At 36.8% G+C, this 22,966-nt stretch overlaps 1 protein-coding gene across 3 annotated transcripts in view; it reads left to right on the top strand.

Moving 5' to 3' along the window:
• LOC127839150 (ral guanine nucleotide dissociation stimulator-like 1) overlaps nt 1-22,966 on the top strand; it is a 357,707-nt gene that overhangs the window by 5,980 nt on the left and 328,761 nt on the right. For all 3 annotated transcript variants that reach the window (XR_008030183.1, XR_008030184.1, XM_052367347.1), the window contains exons 2-9: nt 9,126-9,218; nt 9,648-9,910; nt 12,276-12,460; nt 14,031-14,164; nt 15,205-15,426; nt 16,527-16,630; nt 18,773-18,857; nt 20,824-20,913. Coding sequence is in view for 1 of the 3 variants with exons in the window: in XM_052367347.1 (XP_052223307.1) it covers nt 9,126-9,218; nt 9,648-9,910; nt 12,276-12,460; nt 14,031-14,164; nt 15,205-15,426; nt 16,527-16,630; nt 18,773-18,857; nt 20,824-20,913 (1,176 nt within the window). In the remaining 2 variants the exon portion in view is untranslated. The remainder of the gene's footprint in view (nt 1-9,125; nt 9,219-9,647; nt 9,911-12,275; nt 12,461-14,030; nt 14,165-15,204; nt 15,427-16,526; nt 16,631-18,772; nt 18,858-20,823; nt 20,914-22,966) is intronic.

Here is a 22,966-nt window from a genome sequence, read left to right as displayed (position 1 = left end):
GGATTTCTAAAATAAAAGTACTGGCCCATATTATTGAAACAAAAACAAGTAGAAACACATTTGATGAGTGGGTTGAGAAATTCCCTTGTCTTCAGATTGTTGAATCTGATAGCAGAAAGATGGAACAACCTATACTGTGATTGAATACATAACAGTGACTTTATGTAGGTACGGTTTTGAGAAGCTAAATTCACGTTTTATTGCAAATACCCAATTCGCTTGTTTGTTTTGGTACAAATACCCAATTATTTTTTTATATGAGCGGGCATCAAACTTTTGGATACCCAATCACGTTTTCCATTACCCAATTCATTCTTATTTTGAAGGGTATTACCCAATTACACCAAAAAGCTTATCTGTAGCTCTGGCGCCTTAACAAATTATTGTTGAATAAATTGCGCTCAACTGTAAATGTTTGGTTCGATTCTCAAATGAGTATTATTCAATTTGTAATCCAAAACACGCTTCCGAATTTTAATGCTAACGCGACATAAACAAAGAAATTCTAGCGTCAAACAAACAGTGCTGTATCCTTTGTCTCAATAAAAAGCGCGTGAAAATAATGCAGACATGTAGAACGTCGCATGGAAAGGGGTGTGGGTGTATTTTGTGACTTTGTGTTGTATAAAAACATGAACATCAAGTCAAGCGATTTAGTGTTCAGCGGGGGTTTAAACCACCGATTGGACGTTATTTCATCACATCTTTAAATAGTAACAAATGCCAAAATTTATTTGATACTTAAGAAAAATGGCGAATGTTTTTGTGTTTCTTTAAATTCTTGAGCACTTTTATCGTAAATATTTACCAGAATTTGCTTTAAAACTGGAATATACAGGATTATCGGTTAATGAGACTGAGTAGCAACGGGAAAAGTAGTAAGTATGCAGTAATAGATAGAAACATAGAAAGTATGGTTGATACGGATGTATTAAGGAATCGATTGAGACGGGAATATGCGTATCTATGCAGGAAAGGGTAAAAACAATTTTTTTAAATGTCCTTATCAATGACTTTATGGCTGTTTTTAGCCACCTGTCATGAAATGACATGGTGAGCCTATGTGACCGTGTGATGTCCGGCATCCGTTGTGCGTGCATGTGTGTGTGTGTCCGTCAACAATTTGTTTGTGTAGACAGTAGAGGTCACAGTCACAGAGGTCATCCGATCTTTATGAAATTTGGTCAGAATGTTTATCTTGATGAAATCTGGATTGAGATTGTATTTGGGTCATCTGGGGTCAAAAACTAGGTCACTAGGCCAAAAAAACTAGGTCACTAGGTCAAATAATAAAAAAAAACTTGTGTAGACAATAGAGGTCACAGTTTTCATCCAATCTTTATGAAATAGAGTCAGAATGTTTATCTTGATGAAATCTGGGTTGGGATTGTATTTGGGTCATCTGGGGTCAAAAACTAGGTCACTAGGTCAAATAATAGAAAAACCTTGTGTAGACAAAAGAGGTCACAGTTTTCATCCGATCTTTATGAAATTGATCAGAATGTTTATCTTGATAAAATTTGGATTGGGATTGTATATGGGTCATCTGGGGTCAAAAACTAGGTCACTAGGTCAAATAATAGAAAAACCTTGTGTAGACAATAGAGGTCACAGTTTTCATCCAATCTTTATGAAATTTGGTCAGAATGTTTATCTTGATGAAATCTGGGTTAGGATTGTATTTGGATCATCTGGGCTCAAAAACTAGGTCACTAGGTCAAATAATAAAAAAAACTTGTGTAGACAATAGAGGTCACAATTTTCATCCAATCTTAATGAAACTTACCGTAAATCCACGAATATAATACGCCCTCGTGCATAAAACGCACCCCGAGTTTGGTCAAAATTTATTAGTAAAAATTGAAAATCCAAGTAAAATACGCACAGAGCTCCAGATAAGGTTTTGTGAAATTCTTAAATTACTACCAGATTTTCAAAAAGAATTCTTAAAGGGGCCTTTTCACAGATTTTGGCATTTTTTCAACTTATTCATTAAATGCTTTATATTGATAAATGTAAACATTGGATCATAAAAGCTCCAGTAAAAAATCAAGAAAAAAATTTAAAAAAGGAAAAGAACATTGTCCGGAGCAGGTTTCGAACCAGTGACCCCTGGAGTCCTGCCAGAGTCCTGAAGTAAAAACGCTTTAACCTACTGAGCTATTCCGCCGAGTACACATTCTTGACGTATTTTATACCTTATATAAGCAATATTGTAGTTTCACAAAATTTAACGACAAAAACAGAACTCTCCAAATTATTCAATCGTTTCGCGTTGCAACGCTTTATAATTTTTAGGTTTTAAAATCGTCAAAAGATGCATATAATGGCTATATTAGAGCATGGTTAATGTTCAGTATTACTGTTTCCTCACAAATATCATAACTAAAACGAAAAAATACGAATCTGAAACAACTTTTTTCAATTTTGTCAATTTACCAAAGCGTGAAAAGATCCCTTTAACTCTGAAATTTTATTCTTAACGTTACTACTAAGTTTTGGAAAATAATTCTTATTTTTTCTAAATGACCTAAAAATAAATAATAATGGTTAGTTTCATGCAAAAAAAATCAAAATAAACATACAAGCAACTTTATTTATACACGTTCAACAGTGTCTTTTCAGTATTATACAATTTTATTTTTCAAATACCTTCATATGCCCAAACTGTGCTTAGATTGCATACCTTAGATGAATTTTTACATATTTCACAATTAAAGCGGGTCTCCCCTTCAATCTTTTCAACGATTAGCCACAGGATTTGTCCCTTCCACTCGATTAATGTTTTTTTGTTTAAGTTTGGACCCGTCGTGTCGCGTTTTTGTTTAGCTTTTCCGACTGTGTCGGCAACTGTACATACAACATCATATAAAATCTTTTCTATAATGTCTATCTAAACATTTAACTTCGGCTCACTTTGCGTACAATATGTTAAAAGCGTGTTTTTGGACGCTTTGCAGGTTTTTAGGACGGTCTTGGGCGCCGTCATTGTTTTTTGACAGATAGACTGTATACGCCGCTTTTATTGGAAAAAATGCGCTTTGTTAAACAAACCCGATAACCATTCTATATAAGCACCGCAAATATCTTAAATATGCAAAAAGAACTCAATAAAAATCGCTACGAACCGATGTAAAAATAATATTCGTAACTTAATTTTGTAATTCTTAATGGTACGACAAAATTTTAAAATAAATACGTAACAGACTTGAAAATAATTCGTAATTACAAAAATACGACCCTTATCTGGAGCTCTGACGCACTAAAAAAATCAGTGTCCGAAATCGGCCATTCCCGAAAAAATGTGTCAATATATTTTTGTGTTGTGAAAATAGCAAATCAATTTGGTGTTCTCAACTATCTGTTTCTCAGTAATAGCCCGTTATATTGATCGGGATGTGTTATAGTGCTGTTGTTATGACAGTTGCAAAATAAATATCTCTGTCTTTTGTTTATAATACCATTGATTGTTACCGATAACACACAGTCCCCTTGCTGACATCCGGGTCAAGCAGTCATAATTACAAAAGAAAGAAGCAGAGACGCTGTTTTTTGTTTTCACATTTAATTCACTTTGACAATATTCGGAACGATAATAATTATAATAATAAAAAAGTAATAAGAAGACAAAATGGTTACTTCCGTTTTTAAAGTTGTCTAGATGAATTACTTTTCCGAAGTGTTACAAACTCGATACTTTAATATAACTTAAAATACAATTAAACCGCTCGTGTTTTTCATGATCTCTTTAATTAAAATACGCTGCTATCATTAAGGCTTGTTTGGGAGTAAAAAACAAATCAATTAATTGTCACCTTTCAATTTAATTCGGCAACGTCTGTTCACTCTACAAATGTTAAAAAAACGTATGGAGGGTGCAGCCCTTCCATACACCCCCTCCCCCCCCTAACGGCCCCGGGGCGTCTTAAAAAATCCTGTGGAAAGCACTGCGCTAGTAATCTTGAAACCCAGTCCCAGAATGCAATTTACATTGTCCTTGACACTTCAGAAAAAAGGCGACCAATTGTGTTTTTGCAATTCTTCAGCACAATTTCTGTAATTATCGGACATGATTTGTTCTGGATCATATTTTTGTCAAGGATTATCAAGTAATGTAATTATACAGCGTGTGAAATTTGTATATGTTCAGTAATTGTTACATTTTTATTGTATTTTGGTTATGAATCGATGTTGATGTTTTGGGAGGAAGTTTGCGTTTCAAACTTTCAGATTTATATTGTATTCATGTACAAATTAGAACTCCTGAAAAATGGCTGAAAATTGTGTATTGGTAAGACTACAATCTTAACACTTTTTCTGGTTATCTCTGTAATGCACTTTATGTTACTTATTATTTAATAGGATAAGTTGTATTTTTATGCCCCCTTTCGAAGAAAAGGGGGCATATAGTGATCAGACTGTCCGTCTTTCCGTCACACTTTGCATTTAGGTTTGAAAAATGCTCATAACTTCTATGTCCCTTGAGATATAACCTTCATATTTGGTATGCATGTGTATATGGACAAGGCCTTTCCATGCGCACAAAAAATTTACCCCTGTGACCTTGACCTTGAACTTTGGGTCTGCGTTTAGGTTTCAAAATCTGCGTTTATGTTTCGAAAAATGCTCATACATCATGTAACTTCTATGTCCCTTGAGATATAGCCTTCATATTTGGTATGCATGTGTATATGGACAAGGCCTTTCCACAGCACAAAATTTGGACTCCTGTGACCTTGACCTTGAAGTTAGGGTCCGCGTTTACCGGTAGGTTTCGAAATCTGCGTTTAGGTTTTGAAAATTGCTCATAACTTCTATGACCCTTGAGATATAACCTTCATATTTGGTATGCATGTGTATACGGACAAGGCCTTTCCATACGCACACTAATTTTGACCCCTGTGACCTTGACCTTAAACATAGGGTCCGCGTTTAGCTTTCGAAATCTGCGTTTAGGTTTTGAAAAAGCTCATAACCTCTATCAAGCGTTTATAGGGGGCGTAAGTCATCCTATGGTGACAGCTCTTGTTCCTATTTGTCATTGTTGAATTATGCTTTGCTATAATTATTTCCATGTAGGGAGTTAAATAAATTTATAATATTTTAAATGAACTCCCTATTTACCAATCCTCTCTTAAGAGGTCACTCCGCTTTAGCAGCCAATTTTGCAAGTTTCTCTTGACTGGCTGCTTTAGAGGTGTTGGACTGTATAAGTAACATCTCAAATGGAAGATATGATCATTAAACAGAAATGTATTCCTTTGTCTGTCATGATTTGATATCTACACAGTCTGTTCAGTGATACATTTTTTGTACACACAATGAAACATCCTGCTCTCTAGATACAGACAAGCCAGGAATCAGCTGAATAAACTTTATATCAGTGTGTATCAGTTGATACCTGGGGAGATGTGTTATCAATGGGCAATCTGGGAAGAAGCTTGTATCATTCTCAGCTGCTGCCTTTATAAAAGGCAAAACTACAAAGAATACTGTGTGTTTTTCTGGCAACCTGACCTTAGCTTGTGAAAAAACAACTTAACCCTTTACCACTAAGATATTTCTTTAACTCTTTACCATCTTTTGTATGCCTCGGTGGTATATACATGTACTTAGTTAGCATCTGAATAAGAATAATAGTCATGCAGTGATGTATTTTCAATAACTTTGGCTTTTTGGCAATAATTATCCCCACGTTTTTCTGAGAAAAAGTGGGGATATTGTGGTGATGTGCTTCTGTCCGTCCTGGCCACCTGCTCCTCCTACACTATTAGCATTAGAACCTTGAAACTTACATACATGGTAGCTATAAGCATATGTGCGACGGTGACAGTGACTGAATTTTGATCTGACCCCTGGGTCAAAAGTTATGGGGGTTGGGGCGGGGCCGGGTCAGAGGTTTTCACTTATTTTTATGCCACCGGTATGGTGCATTGGCCATAACTTTTGAAATATTGATGATAGCAACTTGATATTTGGCATGCATGTGTATCTCATGGTGCTGCACATTTTGAGTGGTTAAAGGTCAAGGTCATCCTTCAAGGTCAAAGGTCAAAAAAACAAATCCAAGGGAAGTAATAAGCTTTAAAGGGAGGTAAGTAAATAACCTGCCAAATGATGTAAAAAATTTAAATAAATCAAAGTGGCACATCGAGTTACACAGTAGTGGCGCTGAGATATATTTATTATTCAATTGTTCGTGTTAACTCATCTGTGAAATGGTTTACATGTAGCTCATCCATCTAATGTTTATACAAGGGATTATAAAATATTGGCCCAAAGGGACACCTGTCAGTGTTTTTTTATGGCAATTTCGGGGCCGATATTCGGCCCCATTCCCCTCAAAAAAGAGTATATATTTTTCCCCCATTTTGAAAAAAAAAAAATCTTTTCTTTTTTTTTTTTTAGAAAGAACTGTCTCATAATCATGATAAATATATCTCAAATTTATTTCATAAACAACTAACAAAATATATAGTTATAATTTATATTATTTTGAATTACTATAAAGAGTTGTATTAAATAGTTTTTCCCAAATCAGTGGACTTTTCACATTAATTGCATTTTTCTCCCAAAATGGCAAAGAAAAGGCCTGATGTATCTATATTGTGTCAATATTCGTTGATAAAATCATTCCAATTTGGTCCATTTTATTGATAAAAAATGCTTAAATTTGCCATTTTATCGATTTAAAAAATCCCAATTAGACTCAAAATGGCTAACTGAGACTGTGCATGAAGTCTGAACTGTCTGAAACTTAAATGTTGAAAAAATCATTGATTTTGTCTTCTCGGCCTAACATGTACCTGTAGATCATGCAGGTTTGATAGGTACATGTACATGGCAGGATCAGAATCTTCCAGTTTGATTCCATTTTATCAACTGACACAGCAGGTTGTCTGGCTGGCTGTGGGTCAGCAGGATCATTTCAGGGCTTATTTACATCCATTTGGTCTCTGGCTTTAGTTGTTGAGTATACTTGTATTGTTATGTGTGGCATTAACCCATTCATGCCTAGCGTCCTGAAGGAAGGACATTGCAAACAGCGTAAACCCAGATGAGACGCCGCATGATGCGGTGTCTCATCTGGGTGTACGCTGTTTGCTTACAGGAATTTCTGTAAGAATTGTTCTAAATATAGAAGTAAATATACTAGACATCCCTAATTTTGGAAATAAATTGGTCCAACTTAGAAGGATGGGAGAGTCCACTGGGCATAAATGGGTTAATTGAGTCTAGTTCTGGGAAAACTGGGCTTAATGCGTGTGTGTAAAGTGGGAGTCCCAGATATGGGATGACAGTCCCGCCTCAACTAGATTTTTGCTAAGAAAAGACTTCCTTTAAAGGGGCCTTTTCACTTTTGGGTAAATTTACAAAATTGAAGAACATTTGTTTCATATTCGAAAATGTTCGTCGTAGTTATATTTTTTTAGGAAACTGTAATACTGAACATTCACCGTGCTCTTAAATATCCATTATATGCATCTTTTGATGATTTAAAAACCTGAAAATTAAAAAGTGTTGCACCGCAAAATGATTTAATAGTTTGGAGAGTTCTCTTGTTTTCGTTATTGTTTGTGATACCACAAGGATTGCTTATAATAAGTATAAAATACATCACTCAATGTATGAGCCAGATGGCCGGGTGGTCTAAGCGATAGACTTTTACTGTAGGGGTCAGTGTTTCGAGCCCAGTTATAGGATTACTTTTTTTTCTTTCTTTAATTTTATTCTTGTTTTTAGCTCACCTACTCATGGTGAGCTTTTGTGATGGCCTTTTGTCCGTCATTCCTTGTCCGTCATGCGTCGTCCGTTGTGCGTCTTCAACATTTGCCTTGTTCACTCTCTAGAGGCCACATTTATTGTCCAATCTTCATAAAATTTGGTCAGAAGATTGGTTTCAATGATATCTTGGATGAGTTCGAAAATGGTTACGTTTGCTTGAAAAACATGGCTGCCAAGGGGCGGGGCATTTTTCCTTATATGGCTATAGTAAAATCTTGTGTACACTCTAGAGGCCACATTTATTGTCTGATCTTCATGAAACTTGGTCAGAACATTCATCCCAATAATATCTTGGACGAGTTCGAAAATGATGCCGGTTGGTTGAAAAACATGGCTGCCAGGGGGCGGGGCATTTTTCCTTATATGGCTATAGTAAAACCTTGTTAACATCTCTAGAGGCCACATTTATTTTCCGATCTTCATGAAACTTGCTTGAAAAACATGGCTGCAAAGGGGCGGGGCATTTTTCCTTAAATGGCTATATATGGCTATAGTAAAATCTTGTTAACACTCTAGAGGCCACATTTATTGTCCAATCTTGATGAAACTTGGTCAGAAGATCCATCCCGATAATATCTTGGATGAGTTTTAAAATGATGCCGGTTGGTTGAAAAACATGGCTGCCAGGGGGCGGGGCATTTTTCCTTATATGGCTATAGTAAAACCTTGTTGACACTCTAGAGGCCACATTTATTTTCTGATCTTGGTGAAACTTGGTCAGAAGATTTGTCCCAATAATATCTTGTTATCTCAGGTGAGCGACTTTGGGCCTTTCAGGCCCTCTTGTTTGTAATGATATCTTGGATTAGTTTGAAAATGGTTCTGGTCTGTTGAAAAGCATGGCCACCATGGAGCGGGGCATTTTTCCTTATTATTTTGTTATATGGCGATAGTAAAACCTTGTTAACACTCTATAAGTCTTATTTAAAGTTCAATCTTCATGAAACTTGTTTACAACATTTGTTCTAATAAAACATTGAGCTGCACAGAAACTCAGTTTGTTTGAATCTTGTTTAAATCGAATTTAATGTCATTTAAGGCATGAGGAAATATTTGAACTAATAAAGCCATATGGAGTTGTTTATTATCCGCCGCCATAGGCAGAGGGATATTGTTTTGGCGTTGTCCGTCCGTCCGTCCATCTGTCTGTCTTTCTGTCCATCTTTCCGTCCGTCCGGAGCCATATATTGGAAGTGCTTTGATGGATTTCATTGAAACTTGGTATGAGTATATATATGGATAAGAGGATGATGCACGCCATCAAATTTGCTTGTTTTAAGTCTTCATTCTGGCAAATTACAAACTAAGTGAGCCCTATAGTATTAATATTTTGTCCACAGGATGACGTTACAAGATTTTGGAGAGAAGAACGTGAGGAAGGGGCTGTATACAATGTGTACCTAAAGAGGGTTACATACCACACACTCTCAGAGGTGAGGTTACACTACAGTAAACGCTGGTCAATTGTGGCCGATATTCACCAAGCAAAGTTCAGACCTAAGAATAACAATTTTCTTCAATTGGCTATGCACTTAGTCTTTGATATAATGAAATTGATTTTTTTCTAATACTAACCATAAAACACATTTGGGCATTCTATATACATGTACATGTATGGAAGGTTTAATTTGGTATGTTAGTATTATTGATACTTTTACCAATTCTAGAAGCACATGTGTATTTTCATGATCATTGCATGTAGTCTTTTTATTTCAAGTATTAGTAATGGAAGATAAATAATGAATGAACATGAAAATTTAAATCAAAATAAAAAAAGTTCACGTAAAAAATATGACTGACTTCTGTTGATGTTTCAAAAGATAAAAACACATAATCATCACATCATCTCTTTCCCATTTCAGAATGAAAACAAAAGCAACAATGAATTTTCGCATCTCATGTGGGAGACCCAGAAATTCCGTGTCATCAAAGCCGGCTCTTTGGAGAAACTTGTGGAGTACCTGTACATCAAGGGAGAGGTGGACTCCACCTACACCACGGTATTTCTCGCCACATATCGGACATTCAGTAGCCCCGAGGAGGTGTTGAACATCCTCGTGGATCGCTATGAGAACATTAAGGCTAGCCCTGAAGGCAAGGGGGAGCTACAGGAAGTCCAGCTTAGGTAACAGAATGCTTTTGAGCCTTGTTCTGGGAAAACTGGGCTTAATGCATTTGCGTAAAGTGTCATCCCAGATTTGTTATTGTAGTCCGCACAGGCTTATCAGGTACGACACTTTTCACATTAATGGAATTTTTTGTTAAAAAAAAGTCTCTTCTAAAAAGAAAGCCAGTTAAGGCGGCAATTGTTTTGATAAGTCTGCACAAGCTATTCTGGGATGACACTTTACACACATGCATTCTCAGAACAATGCTAATTTTTCACTTCTTTTTATGCCCCCAGATCAAATAATCGGGGGTATATTGTTTTTGGCCTGTCTGTCATTGTATGTGTGTGTCTGTCCCAAAACTTTAACCTAGGCCATGACTTTTGCAATATTGAAGACAGCAACTTGATATTTGGCATGCATGTGTATCTCATGTAGCTACACATTTTGAGTGGTGAAAGGTCAAGGTCATCCTTCAAGGTCAAAGGTCAAATATTGAACATAGCAACTTAAAATTTGGCATGCATGTGTATCTCATAGAGCTGCACATTTTGAGTGGTGAAATGTCAAGGTCATCCTTCAAGGTCAAAGGTCAAATATATGGGTGGGGACATTGTGTTTCACAAACACAGCTCTTGTTTCATATAAACCACATGAAGGCATGAAATAAATCTTAGCAGTATTAGTTTACCTCTGTTTTCCTTCTGTGTTTATACTAACACTGCTGGTATTATTTTACAAAATAATGATTTGGTATACTGTAAACGTATAGAAATTCGTCGGTATGAAATTTCGTGGCTTAATGAAAAACAACTAATTCGTTGACACGTATTTTCGTGGATTTCAAATTTTCGGGGAAGACTGACCGTCATAATAATTGAAGTTTTATTAAAACAACCAGAGTAATAAAGAAATATAATCTGCTAATCTGTGTTGACAGCAAGACTTGAGGTTAATGTGCACTGAAGCATGAAAGTGTTGCCGATAATTGTCGATAAGAGCGATAAAGCGGCGCACTTGTGGGTCCCTGCTCGCTTATTGCCATCGATGTTGTTTTGACAATATTTGCACTTCTCAGCGCAATCGGTCCCCTAGTAGAAACACTTGAGTAATAAGGTTCCCAAAATACATGTGTGTCTCTTTTATATTTTATTTGCGCATATTGACATATATGATAAATCTGCAAACTGTTAATTTTACGACGTCACATAAAAGAAATTTGTTTTCCTCCACAATTGATAATGCTATCTATTATAGTTATTTACCATGATTAATAAAACGTACATTAACGATGATGAATAAAAAAAGACAAACTGATAAATATAGTGTAATGTGACCTACTGAAGTGAAGTAACTATTACAAAAACCAATATCTTGGATAACTGATAACACAAGAAAATGTCGGAAATGACATTTGGGAATGACAGATTTCGGATTAAAAAATGTATAAATAATCGTTGGTACTTGAATTCGTGGTTCAATGGACCAACGAAATCCACGAAAATTCGTACCACACGAAATTTAATGATTTTACAGTATGAATTAAAAAACACAAGGTGCACACTATTGTCAGCAATACTCCAATATGTATGTGTTGTAGGACAGTCAAGTCCAAGTAATTTTGTTACAAGACAATCAAGTCCAAGTCATTTTTGTTGCAGGACAATCGAGTCCAATTCATTTTTGTTGCAGTACAATCACTCCAAGTCATTTGTGTTGCTGGACAATCAAGTCCAAGTCATTTGTGTTGCAGGACAATCACTTCCAAGTTATTTTTGTTGCTAGACAATCAAGTCCAAGTCATTTCTGTTGCAGGACAATCAAGTCTGAGTCATATGTGATTCAGGACAATCAGGTTCAAGTCATTTCTGTTGCAGGACAATCACGTCAAAGTCATTTTTGTTGCAAGACAATCACGTCCAAGTCATATGTGGTGCAGGGCAATCAAGTCCCGGTCATTTGTGTTGCAGGACAATCAAGTCCAATTCATGTGTGTTTCAAGACAATCAAGTCCAAGTCATTTGTGTTTCAAGACAATCAAGTCCAAGTCATTTGTGTTTCAAGACAATCAAGTCCAACTCATTTTTGTTGCAAGACAGTCAAGTCAAAGTTATTTGTGTTTCAGGACAATCAAGTCCAAGTAATTTGTGTTGCAAGACAATCAAGTCAAAGTTATTTGTGTTTCAGGACAATCAAGTCCAACTCATTTGTGTTGCAAGAGCAGCAAGACAGTCAAGTCAAAGTTATTTGTGTTTCAGGACAATCAAGTCCAAGTAATTTGTGTTGCAAGACAATCAAGTCCAAGTCATTTGTGTTTCAAGACAATCAAGTCCAACTCATTTGTGTTGCATGACAGTCAAGTCAAAGTTATTTGTGTTTCAGGACAATCAAGTCAGTGATCTCCGTATGGATGGACACATATGTGGAGGATTTTCGGGAGCCGCCAACCTATCCTTGTCTTGCCTGTTTACAGAACTTTGCTCAGAAGCATGTACCAGACTCTGATCTTGTCATACGGGTCAAACATAAGATGGAGAAGTTCAGAAAAGAAGATCTGGGGAAATCAGGTACGAATGTTCATGTGAATGTTTAGCTTGTTGTTAATTGTTTTGATTTTTAGCTCATCTATTTTTGAAAAAAAATTATGAGCTATTGTCATCACCTTGGCATCGGCTTTGGCGTCCAGTTAAGTTTTGCGTTTAGGTCCACTTTTCTCAGAAAGTATCAATGCTATTGCATTTAAACTTGGTACACTTACTTACTATCATGAGGGGACTAGGCAGGCAAAGTTAGATAACTCTGGCGTGCATTTTGACAGAATTATGTGCCCTTTTTTACTTAGAAAATTGAAAATTTTGGGTAAGTTTTGTGTTTAGGTCCATTTTATTCCTTAAATATCAAAGCTATTGCTTTCATACTTGCAACACTTGCTAACTATCATAAGGGGACTGTGCTGGCAAAGTTATGTAACTCTGACTGGCATTTTGACAGAATTATGTGCCCTTTTTATACTTAGAAAATTGAAAATTTGGTTAAGTTTTGTGTTTAGGTCCACTTTATTCCTACAGTATCAAAGCTATTGCTTTCATACTTGCAACACTTATTAACTATCATAAGGGGACTGTGCAGGCAAAGTTATGTAACTCTGACTGGCATTTGGACGGAATTATGGGCCCTTTATACTTAGAAAATTTGAAAATTTGGTTAAGTTTTGTGTTTTGGTCCACTTTACCCCTAAAGTATCATAGATATTGCTTTCAAACTTGGAACACTCGCAAACTATCATAAGGGTACAGTAAAAGGACAAGTTGCATAACTCTGGTTGTCATTTTTACAAAATTATGGCCCTTTTTTGACTTAGTAACTTTGAATATACCGGTATGTTTAAATTTTGTGTTTCGATCCACTTTACTTCTTAAGTATCAAGGCTATTGCTTCCAAACTTCAAATACTTTCATGCTATCATGAGGTTACTGTACCTGGCAAGTTGAATTTTACCTTGACCTTTGAATGACCTTGACTCTCAAGGTCAAATTATTAAATTTTGCTAAAATTGCCTTAACTTCTTTATGTATGATTAGATTTGATTGATACTTTGACAAAACTACTCTTACCTGACATACCCCACAATAGACTCCACCCAAACCATCCCCCGTGCCCTCCCCCCCCCCCCCCCCCCCCCCCCCGAATCCCCCCCCCCTTAATTTTTTTAATTTTTTTTGCAACGGTTAAAAAACACAAATATTTATTTAAACCTAGTGGACAAGGTAGATCACATGATATCAGCTGACTACCACCAACCTCTCACTTTCTGTGATATCTCTGTTACAGATGGGAACATAGAGTTCCATTTTAACCTAGTGAACGAGGTAGATCACATGATATCAGCTGACTACCACCAACCTCTCACTTTCTGTGATATCTCTGTTACAGATGGGAACATAGAGTTCCATTTTAACCTAGTGGACGAGGTAGATCACATGATATCAGCTGACTACCACCAACCTCTCACTTTCTGTGATATCTCTGTTACAGATGGGAACATAGAGTTCCATTTTAACCTAGTGGACGAAGTAGATCACATGATATCAGCTGACTACCACCAACCTCTCACTTTCTGTGATATCTCTGTTACAGATGGGAACATAGAGTTCCATTTTAACCTAGTGGACGAGGTAGATCACATGATATCAGCTGACTACCACCAACCTCTCACTTTCTGTGATATCTCCAACCAGACTGTTGCCGAACAACTCACCTTCAGAGACGCAGTAAGTTGTTGAAAGTGTTACATTTGAGCCGTGCTCTGTGAAAAGGGGGTTTAATGCATGTGCATATAGTGGTGTCGTAGAATAGCCATTGCAGTCTGCACAGGCTAATCAGGGAAAACAATTTCCTCTTTTTATGATAAATTTTGTTTAAAGAAAGTCTCTTCTGAGTAAAATATTCCTTAAGACGTAAATATTCAACTCCTTTTTAAACTGCTGTGTAGAGATTGCTCTCTTCTGAATGACCTGAATGTGTAGCAAATTCTAAAGTGTTTGTTTCTGTTGTTTTTTCTGTTCAATGTATTTTATTTTCCTCTTTAATAGATGTGTGTAGGTGGAGTGCATCCCACTCCACAACCTACAGAATTTACAAATAATATAAGCATATTACAAAGCGAATTTATACTTTTTAGTCCCTTACCGGTTTCGCCGGAGGGGACTTATGGTTTTGTCTCCGACCCTCCGTCACACTTTTCTTGTCGGATGATTTTTCACAGAGTTATGGCCCTTTGAAATTTTCCATTGTACATATAGTGCAATTCTTGTCCAAGCTATTTCTCAGCAACTTATTACGGGAATTCAATGAAACTTTATGGGAAGCTTCACTACCAACAGGAGATGTGCATATTATCAGCTGGTTATGGTCGGATGATTTTTCACAGAGTAATGGCCCTTTGAAATTTTCTATAAACTGTTCATATAGTGCAATTCTTGTCCGCGCTATTTCTCCCCAACTACTGACTGGAATACAATGAAGCTTTATGGGAAGCTTAACTACCTTGAGGATATGCGCATGTTATTTGTGGGTTCTGGTTAGATGATTTATTTAGAGAGTTATGGCCCTTTGAAATTTTTAAGTTGCTAAACCATCCATCGTATTATTTTGTCCAAAGTTATGCCCCTCAAGACATTGACTTTTATCTGAATATATAGTGCAATATTGTGACAAAAAAAAACTTTAGGGAGCATCACCCGTCTCCGACGGTTTCTTGTTAGGAGCTGTTCAAGCATATGGTTCCCCATCAGTATGTTTCGATTTTTAGGAGCTGTTCAAGCGAGTGGTTCCCCATCAATGCCTGGGGGCGGTGTGGGCGAGGAGGGCCCGCAAACACGGCAAAGGGGGCACAGTGGCAGGCAGTGTGCTGGCCACCATCGAGCAGTTCAACAGAGTCTCACTGAGGGTCATTGCAACCATTCTGAAGAACTCGGAGCTGAAGTCTTCCCAGCGCGTGAAGATCATACAGAAGTGGATTGAAATAGCTCAGGTGAGGTTAGACAACAAAACAAAGATTGTTCTGAATTAACCCTTTACCACTTAGATACGTATTTTGACACCTTTGTAGTCCCTTAGAACGTTATATTTAATTACAGACCTTTCTTACGGGATTCAAGTTTTAAAGGCTTCATTTCCAACCCTTTGATACTGATGAGCAAAGAGCATAAAACCTGAACAGACTGCAAGTGACTTGCAGACTGTTCTGGTTTTATGCTGTTTGCACTTTACTTTACTTCTGAGTGGGAAAGGGTTAAAGATTGATGAATGAGTTTTATAAAGGATATGTTAAATCAAAACAGGGAAAACACAGCACATCAATATCACACAGAAGTGGATTAAAATTGGTCAGGTGTGTTTAGGCAACAAAACAAATACAATAAAAGAATTAAATATATGTATTCTATTAGATAAATTGTTAATAAATTAAAACCAGGGAAAATACTTGCAAAAGTGCTTAATTCAAATAAGCTAAATTTTCAATCAGTATTTTCAAATGTTTACATGTACCATGATTTATTGATAATTCTATAGTGTAATAGGACCGCTTTACGGCGGTTATTTTATCATTATATTTTGATTTTCAATATAGTCGTCTGGCATAAGCTATTTTTGTTTTTATTTTATTTCATTTGGTTGGGGTTTTTCCACAGGATAATTAATGGCATAGTAGTCAAATATGGGTTAACTTGACAAGGTTTCAGTCCTTCTCAAAAGTAAAATTCATTACCGTCAGCAGGTCCTATCATGTTGCAGCTTCCAGGACAATACTGTAGTTAAAGGCTCATTAAAGACAAGTACAGGCAGAATGTTATATATTTTTATCATTTAATAGTTATATTAATAAAAAAAACAGATTAACAAATCTCAAAGACGAGGTCCTGTAATGTTGGAATCATTTCCAAATTTTCCAACATGTAATTAGAAATATCAGTAAAAAGATGGCATTTTGGATGGGCTTAGGTTTCGAGGCGTTCCCAGTGTTTTCCTCACACCCGTACAAAGGGATTCAATGAATAAAGACTGCAGTTTCAAGGTGTTTCTGATGTTTTTTCTCATGCAAATTCAATTAATAAACTGCCTCTCTTACAGGAGATGCGCCATTTGAAGAACTTTTCCTCCCTCAAAGCCATCATCTCAGGTCTTCAAGCAAATGCTGTCTACCGGTTACGCAAGGCTTGGGGACTGCTGCCAAAGTAAGATTTACTTGTGCTTAATTCTTAACCCTAACTTTCCCACTTTAAAGCAAAGTGAAAATGGCTATGAGCAAACAGCATAAAACCTGAACAGCCTGTGAGTAACTAGCAGTCTGTTCAGGTTTCATGCTGTTTGCTGCTCATCAGTATCTAAGGGTTGTAAATGAAGCCTTTAAAACTTGAATCTAGTTACAAAGGTCTTAATTTTAATTGAAATTTCTAAGGGACTTCAAATGCGTCAAAATATTCAGAGCTCCAGATAAGGATTTGTGAAATTAGTAACGGTACTGCCACTGACAGAAAGAAAAGGAGTAACGCTTAAAATCAATTAGTACCTGTACTACCATATCCAAAAATACAGGTAGTACTGTACTACCCGTGTTCTTGGATATTGAAGGGTGTAAAACTGACTTTACAGAAACATTTGCAGCAATTATAATAAATATATGTAGCTTTGTAAACAGTTACTGTATTAGGTTTTCCATTCTGAATTATGATGCTAATACAACTACACATTAAAACTCATGACTAATACTATTTCTTCATTTTTCTTGACAAGAAAACACAAGCAAACTAGTAAGCTAAGTAAATGAACACTTATTTCACTGTCTTATCCGTTTCCCATCGTGTTTTCTAACGTTTTACGCCACCGATGCAATCAAATCGTTTAATATCGGGGCGACAATGTCTTTTTCTGGGTTTACAGATTTAATGTCAGGATGGTTAGAAGACACCATATGAAGTCATTATATGACAACAAAGTGTTGTTTTGAGCCGCTTTCGGTTAAGCCGGCATTCAATTGCGCGCAGACATATCGTTATTGACGGATTTACAAGTTACAGGAAATCACGCTACAGAATAGACAATAATATATGAACCCAGTCTTCAACTTTTTGGTAATTTAAATTAACAAAAAGTGCCGTTAGGTTAGAGACCAACAAATCACGCCGCGCTGACGCAGACGTATCGGTACGACCAGATTTTTTTCGTAAATGCGTAAAATGGATTTTAATGTCGTAATTGTACGTCCAGTTTATAAAAATAAATGTGTAAATCTTCATGAAAAAGGCATATTTACTGCTGTACGGCCCTTATCTGGAGCTCTGATATTTATCTACGTGTAAAGGGTTAACTTACCTCTGTATTTAAGTTGAGGGGTTATACATGTCCCCCACCCACTATAGTGGGGGACATATTGTTTTTGCCCTGTCTGTTGGTTGGTTTGTGTGTTTGTTTGTGCGTTTGTTTGTTTGCTCCAACTTTAACATTTTGCTATAACTTTTGGTAAAAATAAATAAAAAATCAAAGCGGCGCAGAAGGGGACATAGTGTTTCCGACGAACACATTTCTTGTTATTATATGCCATTATAATTGACTATTGCTAAGTTATGTTGCCCTTATAAACTAAGAATTAAAAAAAAAAATATTATAATTACTACGTATTACAATATATGTTCAAATTGTATATGATGCGAGTCAAACTGTTAATACTGTACAAATAGATTTGGTGCTATTAATAGCCCTTAAAGATAGTGTTTTTTGTGTGAAAATATATTCCATGTGAATTTCCCTTGATGATTTGAACATTTACCAGGGAACGTGGGATTGGCTGCAGGCAGCATCGGAAGCAATGGGTAGTTCTCATGATGGAACATTCACATGGAATATATTGTCAAACACAAAATATAAACAAGCATTTTGTATCTCGTTAAACCTATGTTACCAGACCACATCCAGCATTGAAATTTTGGCTATTGCTTTCATGAACACTGATTTTTTATTAACATTATTTTACGAAATATTTTACCAAAAATTTGTTGATTTTGAGTGTTTATGGGGCTTCAACAGCTATTGCCCTCTTACAAAGTAGCATGTAGGTATTTACAGTGACAGTTTTAGTTTATGCTGTTTTCAAGTGTTTTTTTTTTATGTTTTGTACATGTCAATGTTTTTCACAAATCAACAATGAGAAGTGTGTGTAACAATTTGACCATAATGAACTTAACTTTCTGCGAAAAATGTCTATTTGTAGAAGTGGACAGTTTTTATCTCTATCTTACTAAGACTTACTCATTGTGCTTTAATTTCTGCAATATACCCTAGTGGATATGGTGTCTACTGGATTTTGTTATATCTTCCAGAGAGAGTTTAGCTGTGTTCGAAGAACTGTCAGAAATCTTCTCCAATGAAAACAACCAACTGGCCTCCAGGAATCTCCTCATGAAGGTTAACTTAACATCTGCTTATCTTGTAGTGTATACCAAGGATTGTGAACTTAACTTTTTTATTTGAAATGTGTAATGTATTGTAATGCATAGCGTATAGCAATCTATCATTTATCATCATTCAATCTAACAATGTTGATTATGATAATTGTTGAAATTTGTTCTATAGAAAACTTATGTTAACATTTTGGTCTTAAAATTTATATTTTCTGTATTATTACTCTAAGTTTCATTTACCCTACATCATCCAAGCTGGATTTCAGAAATATATTTTTGGGGGAAAAATTAGGAAACTATTTTATAAAGGAATATTTTCAGCTCACCTGAGTACAATATGCTCATGGTGAGCTTTTGTGATCGCCTTTTGTCCGTTGTGCATCGTCAGTCGTGCATGGTGCGCTGTCAACATTTGCCTTGTTAACTCTCTAGAGGTCACGTTTATTGTCCAATCTTCATGAAATTTGGTCAGAAGATTGGTGTCAATGATATCTTGGATGAGTTCTAAATGGTTACGTTTGCTTGAAAAACATGGCTGCCAAAGGGCGGGGCATTTTCCTTATATGGCTATAAATGGCTATAGTGAAATCTTGTTAACACTCTAGAGACCAGGAGATTTTTCCCAATAATATATTGGACGAGTTCGAAAATGATGCCGGTTTGTTGAAAAACATGGCCGCCAGGGGGCGGGGCATTTTACCTTATATGGCTTTAGTAAAACCTTGTTAACACTCTAGAGGCCACATTTATATTCGGATCTTCCTGAAACTTGCTCAGATGATTTGTCCCAATAATATCTTGGATGAGTTCGAAAATGATGTTGGTTGGTTGAAAAACATGGCTGCCAGAGGATGGGGCATTTTTCCTTATATGGCTATATATGGCTGTTGTAAAACCTTGTTAACACTCTAGAGGCCACATTTATTGTCCAATCTTCATGAAATATGGTCAGAAGATTTATCTTATTGATATCTTGGATGAGTTCGAAAATGGTTCTGTTTGCTTGAAAAACATGGCTGCCAAGGGGCGGGGAATTTTTCCTTATATGGCTATATATGGCTATAGTAAAATTTTGTTAACACTATACAGACCACAATTATAGTCTGATCTTCATGAAACTCGGTCAGAAGATTCATCCCAATACTTTCTTGGACGAGTTCAAAAATGATGCCAGTTGGTTGAAAAACATGGCCACCATGGGGCGGGGCATTTTTCCTAATATGGCTATAGTAAAACCTTGTTAACACTCTAGAGGTCACATTTATTTTCTGATCATCATGAAAGTTGGTCAGAAGATTTGTCCCAATGATATCTTGGATGAGTTCGAAAATAATTTTGGTTGCTTTTAAAACATGGCCACCAGGGGCGGGGCATTTTTCCTTATATGGCTATATATGGCTATAGTAAACCTTGTTAACACTCTAGAGGCCACATTTATTGTCCAATCTTCATGAAACATGGTCAGAAGATTCATCCCAATAATATCCTGTTATCTCAGGTGAGCAATTTGGGCCTTTCATGCCCTCTTGTTTTAGAACTTAGAAGGATTTTTTTTAAAGACTGCAGCCCTTGGTCCTTTTATTTCCTAACAATAATTCTTTCTATCATAGAAAACAGTCTTGTAAGTGTATATATTGTTTGGAGTTGCATATCAATACAATTGAACCTCGCTTTGTGAAAAGAGGTTTTTATGCATGTGCATTGAGTGTTGTCCCAGATTAGCTTGTGCAGTCTGCACAGGCTAAACAGGTACGACACTTTCTGCTTAAATTGGATTTTTGTCCAAAAGGTTCTTCCTTTGAACGAAATATACACTTAAAGCGGAAAGAGTCATTCCTGATTAGCCTGTGCAGACTGCACAGGCTAATCTGGGACGACACTTTTCCCACTTGCATTAAAGCCCTAATCACAGAGCAAGGCTCAGTTATTTGCTGTGTGTCCTTTTCCAACATTGATTTGCTTTCAATCAGGAGGCCACTGCAAAGTTTCCGGAGGTAGACTCTTCCAATAAAACCTTGCGAAGACGGAATCAGATGAAACGACAATCATGGATTGATAATGTAAGATGATATGTTAGTTTTATTGAAATCTGATAGATTAGTTTCAAATGATTTTTATGCCCCCCTTCGAAGAAGAGGGGGTATATTGCTTTGCTCATGTCGGTCTGTCGGTCGGTCGGTCCGTCCACCAGGTGGTTTCCGGATGATAACGCAAGAATGCTAAGGCCTAGGATCATGAAACTTCATAGGTACATTGATCATGACTCGCAGATGACCCCTATTGATTTTGAGGTCACTAGGTCAAAGTTCAAGGTCACGGTGACCTGAAATAGTAAAATGGTTTCCGGATAATAACTCAAGAACGCTAAGGCCTAGGATCATGAAACTTGATAGGTAGATTGATAATGACTCGCAGATGACCCCTATTGATTTTCAGGTCACTAGGTCAAAGGTCAAGGTCACAGTGACCCAAAATAGTAAAATGGTTTCCGGATGATAACTCAAGAATGCTTAGGCCTAGGATCATGAAACTTGATAGGTAGATTGATCATGACTGGCAGATGACCCCTACAGATTTTCAGGTCACTAGGTCAAAGGTCAAGGTCACAGTGACCCGAAATAGTAAAATGGTTTCCGGATGATAACTCAAGAAAGCTTATGCCTAGGATCATGAAACTTCGTAGGTAGATTGATAATGGCTGGCAGATGACCCCTATTGATTTTTAGGTCACTAGGTCAAAGGTCAAGGTCACGGTGACCAGAAATAGTAAAATGGTTTCCGAATGATAACTCAAGAACGGTTATGCCTAGGATCATGAAACTTCATAGGTACATTGATCATGACTCGCAGATAACCCCTATTGATTTTCAGGTCACAAGTTCAAAGGTCACGGTGACCTGAAATAGTAAAAAGGTTTCCGGATGATAACTCAAGAAAGCTTATGGCTACGATCATAAAACTTTATAGGTACATTGGTCATGACTCGCAGATGACCCCTTTTGATTTTGAGGTCACTAGGTCAAAGGTCAAGGTCATGGTGACCCGAAATAGTAAAATGGTTTCCGGATGATAACTCAAAAATGCTTATGCCTAGGATCATGAAACTTCATAGGTACATTAATCATGACTCGCAGATGACCCCTTTTGATTTTGAGGTCACTAGGTCAAAGGTCAAGGTCATGGTGACCCGAAATAGTAAAATGGTTTCTGGATGATAACTCAAGAATGCTTATGCCTAGGATCATGAAACTTCATAGGTACATTGATCATGACTCGCAGATGACCCCTATCCATTTTGAGGTCACTAGGTCAAAGGTAAAGTTCACGGTGACCCGAAATAGTAAAATGGTTTCCGAATGATAACTCAAGAACGCTTATTCCTAGGATCATGAAACTTGATAGGTAGATTGATCATGACTCGCAGATGACCCCTATTGATTTTCAGGTCGCTAGGTCAAAGGTCAAGGTCACATTGACCCCAAATAGTAAAATGGTTTCCGGATGATAACTCAAGAAAGCTTATGGCTAGGATCATGAAACTTCATAGGTACATTGATCATGACTGGCAGATGACCCCTATAGATTTTCAGGTCACCAGGTCAAAGGTCAAGGTCACAGTGACAAAAAACATATTCACACAATGGCTGTCACTACAACGGAGAGCCCATATGGGGGGCATGCATGTTTTACAAACAGCCCTTGTTTATTTGGCTTGTTTGTGGTGTTTTATTTCTCCTTAATCTCTTTTCTGGATAAAGTCATTTATTGTGGCATGTAACACTTGATTTTTTTTTCTATTTTAGCTCGCCTGATTGCTCAGGTGAGCTTTTGTGACCGGTCTTTGTCCGTCGTATGTCCATCCGTCCGTCCGTCCGTCCGTTAACATTTGCTCATAAACACTCTATAGGCCACATTTCTTGTCCCATCTTCATGAAACTTGGTCAGAAGCTATGTCCCAATAAAATATCGGCCGAGTTCGAAACTGGGTTGTGCCGGGTCAAAAACTAGGTCACTAGGTCAAAAAAAAGAAAAACCTTGTAAACACTGTAGAAGTCACATTTCATGCCCAATCTTCAAGTAACTTTGTCAAAATGTTTGTCTTAATGATATCTT

The sequence above is a fragment of the Dreissena polymorpha genome, chromosome 7, assembly GCF_020536995.1.
Source record: "Dreissena polymorpha isolate Duluth1 chromosome 7, UMN_Dpol_1.0, whole genome shotgun sequence".
NCBI classification, from domain to species: domain Eukaryota; kingdom Metazoa; phylum Mollusca; class Bivalvia; order Myida; family Dreissenidae; genus Dreissena; species Dreissena polymorpha.
The sequence above is the reverse complement of the archived record's forward strand: the minus strand, read 5'-3'. Positions and strand labels throughout refer to the sequence as shown.